We start from the raw sequence: 8,179 nt of genomic DNA, 5'->3' as shown, positions 1-8,179 counted from the left end.
GGAGGGGCGCGGGCGGGCGTGGAGAGCAGCGCTGGGCAGCGGGGTGGCCCAGGGGCGCAGCGCCGCGCCGCGCCCCACGTTCCTCGGGGATTTTCCCCAAAAATCCCAGTCTCTTTGTCCCTCCCCCGATGTCTTCAGCCCTCCCCGGGTTTCCCCACTTAGAGGCCGCCGTCAGCACCCAGCATTTCTTTCCCAGGACGCTCTGGATCCCATAGAGATGGGAGATCCCAGGGATGCTCTATGGATAGACCTGCATCCTGCCCGTGCGGGACCATCCCGCGAGTACTGGGACCATCCCGCGGGTACTGGCTTTGCTGTTTCACCCGCTGAGCGGCTTGAACCACGCCCAGGTCACCTTCAGGTGCTCTTCCCTAAGGAACAAGCATAGTTCGCTTTGCCCTTCCCTGTCTTTGGCCCAGAATCAGCTGCACCTCGGTCGGCTTGAGATCTCATGGCTGCGTGGTGTTTTCATCCCCAGGAGAGATGTCACTGGGATGAAAATAACCTGCAATTAAAGGATTGATTCGAGCAGAGCTTCTGAGATCAAGGACTCTGTTATTAAGTGGGTATTTGGGACAAAGACAAAAGAAAAGGTCATGTTCTCATTTAACATCACAGCCACCTCTCCTTTCTGTGGGGTAACCCTGCTGTGCTGCTGAGTCGGGCCTGTGTCACACCCCAAGTAGGGGAATTGAATATTAGTGTAATTAATGGACATAACCACTGTTAATAAAACAGATGATGACTTTCCTGGGGTGTGCACTCACACTGTGCATGTGTGCCAGTCAGAAGGTGCAGCCCCACCGGGTAGGACGTGCTCCCAGAGAATCATAGCCTGGGTCAGGTTGGAAGGGACCACAGTGGGTCACTTGGTCCCACCTCCCTGCCCAAGCAGGGTCATCCCAGAGCACACAGCACAGGACACACAGGTCTGGAATATCTCCAGTGACAGAGGCTCCACACCCTCTCTGGTCCCTGTTCCAGTGCCCCGTCACTGCACAGTAAAATTTTTCCTCATATTCAGGTGGAACTTTCTGTGCATCGCTTTTTGCTTCTTGCCTTGTCCTTGTGGTTGGCATGGAGCAGAACCCTGTCCACCTTGTCGGTGCGCCTCTTTAGATATTTATACACATTAATGTGATCTCTTCTTAAGGCTGAACAGACACGACTCCCTCAGCCTTTCCATCAATTATTTTATTTTCACTTTAGGCTTTGCTGCATTATCAGATTTGATAACTACGGGAGCACAGGGCCATGTGGGGTGTCCCGTGAGGGGTGTCCTGCTGTGGGGTGACCTATGTGTGGTGTCCCCGTGTGGTGTGTTCCCTCTGGGGTGTCCCCTCTGGGGTGTGCCCCTGTGGGGTCTCTTTGTGTGGGGTGTCCCTGTGTGGGGTATCCCGTGTGGGATGCCCCGTGTGGGATGTCCCGTGTGCAGTGTCCCGTGTGCGGTGTCCCGTGTGGGGTGTCCCTGTGTGCGGTATCCCCTCAGCGGGCCGCGCTCCCACCGCGTCCGTGGCCGTACCCGGGGCCTCCACACCGAGGGCGGCGCCGCCATGGCCGGGGCGGGGCGGCCGCTCTGCGCCCGCCCTCAGGCGAACATGGCGGGTGCCGGCCGTGCCTGGCGGGCCGGAGCGCTGCTGCTGCCGCCGGCCTGGCGGCTGCGGGCCCCCGGACGAGCCTTCGGCGCCGCGGCGGGACGGGGAGGCGGCGGCGGGCGGCTGTTGCTGGGCGCTGCCTTCGCGCTGGGCGGCGGCGCCGGGCTCTGCCTGGCGGCGCGGCAGCGCCTGCGGGAGCACTCGGCCGCTGAGGTAACGCCGGAGCCGGCTCCGCTTAACTCACCCCGAGCCCTGCGAGATCCTCTGGGGACAGTGGTTCAGAGAGGGCCGTAGCGGTTCATCCTGGTTTGAGTGAGGAAAGAGCTTGAAATTGTGTAAGGGAGGCCCTGGCAGCGCATTCCTTGAGCTGTAGGAGAGGCTGTCAGTGAGGGCCTCCTGGGGATGTGCAGCAGCTTTGTCTCTTGTTGCTTTTTCGCAGCGCGAAGGGTTGTGTAACCTGATAAATTGTAGATGAGAAGCAAAGCGGGGTGGCCGCAGTTGTTTTATAATGTGTGAGGAATGACTGGCACGGCCTGGCAGGTTGCTGAGGTGTAGCAGCGTTGGGAAACATCCCTCAGGTGATGTCCCGCTGTCCTGGGCTCTCCCTGCCTTGTCCCCGTTGTTGGTTAGTCCTGGGAGTCTCAGCTTGGGCAGGCACGTGCTTAAAATCAACAGCAAACTCTGCCCTCCCCACCCTGTGGCCTCAACAGAGTGTGTTGTGGGAGAAGGATTGGCTTGTAAAGGCTTTCTTTGTATTTATTTAAATCTTGTTACAAATGGTTGAGGTTTTTTTTCTATAGAATTCTTTTCTACAGATTAGAAACTTTAGAGAGATAAACTGTCTGGATTTAAGTTCTGTTTTTTCTGGCTGTGAGTAGGAGTTTACAGCAGGTTAAATGGATGTTTAGAGAAATAGTTATTTGGTCCTAATGGGCAGTGATTATTTGCAATGCCATTTAGAGAAAGCATCTGATAGCCAAGATACTCTGATGATCATATATTGAAACTGAATGTTAGTGGCTGTGACTTCATGACAAAAATAAGGGTGGAAGGAAGGTAATATATTTTTGGTAGAAAATGGAACCATCTTGTCCTTTTCTTCCCCAGCTGCCTTCAGGGAGCCTGCAGCTCACTCTCTACCAGTATAAAACATGTCCCTTCTGCAGCAAAGTCCGAGCTTTTCTTGATTATCATGGACTGCCCTATGAAATTGTGGAAGTGAACCCAATAATGAGGAAAGAGATCAAATTCTCTTCCTACAGAAAGGTGCCCATCCTGCTAGCCAACGCTGGGAGCCCTCTGGTAAGTCTTCCTGTCTTGAAAGCTTGATTTTCCCCCAAGCAGTAGTTTGAAGGCTGTTATGTCTCTGTGGTTTATCACATGCAGTGTAATCTTTAGATCATCTTTTATCCTCTCAAGAGCCAAAGATTTATTTCTCACTTCCTGTTTTCCTATTACTTGGCCTTATTATTTTGTTGGTCTGTCTTACAAGGCATTTAGTTTGTGTGGTGACTCTAATGCAGTGATTATCTGGTTTCTGTCAACCCTTCCAACCCTTCTGCAGGACATATCTTTGTACCAGAGGTAACAGGAACTGCTCGTATCTTGTGGGAAAAGAACAAGATCTCAAGAATACTGAAGAATCAGTTTGGCTTTTTTTTAGTGTTAATGTTGCTTTTTTTCCTTCCTGCCAAGAGCCTAAATCCAAACCCCACTAGTACTACATGTGTGCCCAGCCCTGAGGCCCTCTGTGGTCAGAATTAAAGCCAGATTTGAAGTGATATTCTGAAACAACCACAGAGGAGATGTCTTGAGATGTCCAGGGACTCCTGTGGAAATCCATTGGGGGGAAAGGACCTGCAGTACTAACTAGGAGCCTCAGCATACAAGGGAAAAGATTGTGAAGAATTTCCTTTTCTGTTTCACCAGCTTCTTTTAAAAAAGGTTGTTTTCATTTTGTTTTTCAGCAATTGAACGACTCCTCGGTTATCATCAGTGCAATAAAGACCTATCTTATTTCCAGGTAGGAAAACAGGGTGATGAGAGATGAGTTCAGCCTGAAGGGCCTTGGTAAACTAGAGATTTAGAAAACTAAAGCCATAAGTCTCTTACTGACCTTGGGCTCTGAAGCTCTGGGTGTTTGGCCCAGCTGACCTGAGCCTGATAAAGTGGATGGTGCCTGTATATGTTGTGTTGTGTGTACTGTAAAGCAAAGCCTTTCAGAAATACTTAAACCTACTTAAATATGGACGCTAGTGTTAGTTATGGAACTGAGCTTACAATTAGCCAGTTATTATATCTAAAATGAAATGGAATTCCCGTGTCTGTGGCCTGTCCTTTAGGTCCACTTGAGAATTGTAGGAAGCTCTATGCCTGCAAAAATTTCTGTTCTCACACAAAGGTATATTCATTAATAATAGTTATTTGCAAGTAGCTGTTCCAGTCTCTTTTCAAAACTTTTTTTCAAGTAGAATCTGGAACCTTGTGCACTTATTTTTAGAATAATACGTTTTATAGTGTGTAACTTTCAATCTGTCCTTTGCTCTCACTCCTTTTTTTGTAGCAGCCAAATCAGTGCTAACTGTGTTTCTATCCATAGAAAGAATAGCTTGGAAGAGATCGTGTCCTTTTATCCTCCTGTTAAAACCGTGACTGAGAAAGGCAAGGAGGTGATGGAGTATGAGAATAAATACTGGCTCATGCTGGATGAGAAGGAGACAAAGCGAGTTTATCCCGTCAAAGAAGTGAGAGTGTAAGTGCTTTTAAGTTTCTAGGCTCTCCAAGTAGGGTCACAGCCCCCTCCAGATGTACTCAGGGATGGTGTAGATGTAAAATCAATCCCACTGGGGCTGACAAGATCTGTCACACCCCCATTAAAGTCTCAGTAGCTGGAGTGGTTTTGTGTGTTTGTTAGATAATTTGAAACAGTGCTGTTAGATGGCCTATTCACTGCCACCATGGTCACACTGGCCTTCAGCTGCTTACAGTTTTCTTCTTGGCACAAGGGAATGCTATGGAAGGACAGTTTCCCTTTCTACTTTACTTCTTGTATTGGTAGGAGAATCTAGTGCTCTATCTTAGTCTTAAATTTAGTTTGAGAATGAAGGAGCCTTGCCAAAGGTAACGATGCTGAGTGCATTTCAGAGAGGTCAACAGAGCACCAGGCTGGCCAGGAGTTACTGAAATATTTGTCCTTGGCAGGATCTGAGGCTAATGCCACTGTGATCCTGCCTCCTGTAGCCCTGCAATCCGTACCTCACTCACTGAAATATTTCTTTCTTTTGGCTGCTTGCAGGGAAGAGATGAAGTGGAGAAAATGGGCAGATGATTGGCTTGTTCACCTCATCTCCCCCAACGTTTACCGAACCCCCAAAGAAGCCTTGGCATCTTTCGATTACATTGTCCGGGAGGGGAAGTTTGGCACCTTGGAAGGTCTCTTTGCCAAGTACGTGGGTGCTGTTGCCATGTTCTTCGTGAGCAAGAGGCTGAAGAAAAGGTTGGTATCACTGAGCACCAGTTACACAAGAGGAGGAATAGCTCCTCAGCCTCCTTAGCTGTGAACCCCAGGTGTCAAAAGGGCAGAACCTTGGAGTTTTAAGCTGAACCATTTAATCCCATGTGAGTAACAGCTGTACTTCTTTAACTGGACGTACTGAACCCCTCTACTCATCTGCTATTTAGTTACTAACTGCCCCCTTCACTCTGAAGTACCTCCTTAATTCCCAAGCAAAGACCAGCCTGCAAGGTGAGAGATTATAAAGTGTTAACCAAGAAACCAATACATGTCTTCAGACTGGTTCTTCTCCTTGTCCAGACACAACCTTCGAGATGATGTCCGAGAAGACCTGTATGAAGCAGTAAATGAGTGGGTAAAAGCTGTTGGCAAACACCGACTGTTCATGGGTGGGAACCAGCCAAACCTCGCTGACCTGGTAAGGGGCTCAGTTATTGTCACAAATCAATCATCCTGCTGCCCATCTGTGTGAAATGGTTAATACAAATACAGGCAGAGAAGTTGAGCTACGTGACGTACGTTGTCCCTGTCCTTTGTGCAGTAATACAGTTCCCACACGGAGTTTTTGCCTATTGCTTTACGTAGGACTGGGTTTGTTGTTTTCCTCCAGAGAAATATTTCCAAATATAGAACCTGCAGTTCCCATCTGCAGGTGGATGTTACTGATCAGGTGGAAACACAATAAAAGCAGGTCAGAGCCAGGACACTGCTCTAGCTCATGGATGCTGGTGAATAAACCTCACAGGTGTTATTGCTCTCAGTGCTGCTGGGGTTTCCTCTGCAGGCACCAGCACAGAGTGGAGCAGAATTCATTCTCTGCACCAGCAGTACTCTCTGGAATACAAGTGAAGCATTTCATGCCAGGGCTTGATGCAAAGATGGGATTAACTTTTGCTCCATAACTGCACACAGATCCTGATTTTTCCTTACTGTTTCCTCATGGAAAACATGCATATTCTTAACTACCTTTCTGCCGTTCACTCTTCCTTGCTAATCAGAGTGATGGAGTAGATGGCAGGACAGGGCAAGAGCCTTACTGGCTTGGCTATTGAGACACTTGTGCTCTGAGCCATTCTCCACTGCTCTTTCAGTGTTGTTCTAATATTTCTGCTCTGTCACAGGCTGTGTACGGGGTCCTCCGGGTCATGGAAGGGCTGGAAGCCTTTGATGACATGATGGCTCACACCAAGATTCAGCCTTGGTACCAGCGCATGGAAGAAGTCATTGAAAAAACTGGAGTTGCAATCTGATGCCAGCTGCAGCTGCCTCCCTGAACTACTTGCATGGTGAATACTTCAGAAGAAAAGGCTTTTATTTTTAGAGTTGAAAGGACTGGTCACACCTAAAGACTGATACAAGGGCACGGAGACCACCCCGTTCAGAAAATCAGGTTACAGTGAAAGAAGGGTCCAGCTTGGGTCTATGTAGAAGGATGGGGACAGGTGAAAGGAAGGGATCTTGGATGCTGCTGGAAAGGAGAAGGTCTAAATTGAAGAATGCATCAAATAGGCTTCTTTTAGGCACAAGCCATCCTTGGAGCAGTTTACTGTAAAAGCAAGATGCTCTTGGCTGGTGTTACATGTCAGACGCGGTAGGTCTGAGCAGCTTGTCTTCCACTACTCATCCATGTCATCTGAAGTGTTTTCCTGACTGACATACTGGATTCTAGTTTTTAAGTGACAATTTTTCCTGCAATAGAATCATGTAAGCCCAGTGCTGAGGGAACTGGAGGAATCCAGGGCACTGGGGAAGGCCCCCTTCCTGTGACAGCAGCGATGCTGCACTCGGCACGAGTGTGCTTTCACTCTTCCATGTAAACGGTTCTCTCAGGACTTGACTCTGTATGGTCTGCAAGGATAAAGGATGGCTTTATTCTGTACCCTTTGTGAGATCCGAGTTCTTACCTTACCCTTACACCTGAAGAGCACACCCTACACTGAAATCACTAATGCAGAACAGTTATTGGAGAGTTGTCTTGTGTGAGAGCTCTTTGGAGTACCACTGAAAATCAGTTTGTTCTTGTTTTAGGAAAAGAAGGATTAAGAGCCATCTGCATGGCCAAGGGATCTCCAGATGTTTCTGCCATGCAAGAGTAATAAAGGATTTGCTGTTGTAGCAATTGAATTAGGAACTGTCCCTGTGCAATATGAAGTCTGCTGAGCTGTGCTGGGGAGAGTCATAGAACAGTTTGGGCTGAAAGGGACCTTAAACACCATCTTGTTCCAATCCCCTGCCATGGACAGGGACACCTCCCACTATCCCAGGTTGCTCCAAGCCCCATCCAACCTGGCCTTGGACACTTCCAGGGATGGGGCAGCCACAGCTTCTCTGGGCAACCTGTGCCAGGGCCTCCCCACCCTCACAGGGAAGAATTTCTTCCTAATATCCCCTCTAACCCTGCCCTCTGTCAGTGCAAAGCCATTCCCCCTTGTCCTGGCCCTCCATGCCTTTCTTTTCCAGCTGCAGAACCTGATGTTTGTCATACTAAGAGGCAATGCAGCTTTGAATGTGAGTTGCACATCGCACAGCCCAAGACTTCAGTATCCTTAATTATCCCCTTGATCAAGTTCTGTTTCTCCAGAAGAACGGGCAGGTTTCAGGGAATCTGATTTGTTGTGATATTTCAGGTGCAGCTGAAAGTGGTCTTTAGTACAGCTTCCTGCACAGTGTGGGGTTGAGGGAAGCACCTTTATTGGGTATAACAATGGTGGTGATAGAAGTTTGGGTTTTTTTGCTGAGTGTAAGACTAGTTCCAAATTCAGTTATGATCTGACATAGAGAGGAGAAGGAAAATGTCTACAGTAAAAACAGCTAAGTGGCTGCTCTGTGACTGTTTCTTTAAACTATTCTGTACTGAAACTTGTGTTCCACGATATCAACAGATAATGTTTTAAAACATTATATTGAAAGCGCATAGACAGGAGGTTGAAGAAACCCTTTATGATAATTTTGGTGTCTGTCTCTAAACCCAAGAGGGAAGAGAGTTTGATGTTGGATGAGGATCTGAAGCACCAAGGGCTCAGTTGATGCTGCTTCTCCTTGCTGTGCTGTGCTACATCAGTCCTCTCGA

General features: G+C 48.4%; 1 protein-coding gene across 1 annotated transcript; it reads left to right on the top strand.

Moving 5' to 3' along the window:
• Window positions 1–1,577: 1,577 nt before the first annotated feature.
• Window positions 1,578–6,988, top strand: PTGES2 (prostaglandin E synthase 2). Its single transcript, XM_051807446.1, has 7 exons — window positions 1,578–1,808; window positions 2,703–2,897; window positions 3,563–3,618; window positions 4,195–4,347; window positions 4,891–5,091; window positions 5,410–5,527; window positions 6,231–6,988. The coding sequence occupies exons 1-7, from the start codon at window positions 1,599–1,601 to the stop codon at window positions 6,357–6,359; spliced, it is 1,062 nt and encodes a 353-aa protein (XP_051663406.1). The 5' UTR covers window positions 1,578–1,598; the 3' UTR covers window positions 6,360–6,988.
• The last annotated feature ends 1,191 nt before the right edge of the window (window positions 6,989–8,179 follow it).

This window comes from Manacus candei, unplaced genomic scaffold (genome assembly GCF_025592945.1).
Source record: "Manacus candei isolate 608988 ecotype Guabito, Panama unplaced genomic scaffold, ASM2559294v1 h1tg000071l, whole genome shotgun sequence".
Classification (NCBI taxonomy): Eukaryota; Metazoa; Chordata; class Aves; order Passeriformes; family Pipridae; genus Manacus; species Manacus candei.
This window is presented reverse-complemented; position numbering and strand designations above follow the sequence as displayed.

Coding starts and splice junctions, on each gene's coding strand:
- PTGES2 (XM_051807446.1), top strand. CDS start 1,599: ATGGCGGGTGCCGGCCGTGCCTGGCGGGCCGGAGCGCTGCTGCTGCCG. Junction 3,619..4,194: donor AAGACCTATCTTATTTCCAG/GTAGGAAAACAG, acceptor TTCTATCCATAG/AAAGAATAGCTTGGAAGAGA. Junction 4,348..4,890: donor CCCGTCAAAGAAGTGAGAGT/GTAAGTGCTTTT, acceptor GGCTGCTTGCAG/GGAAGAGATGAAGTGGAGAA.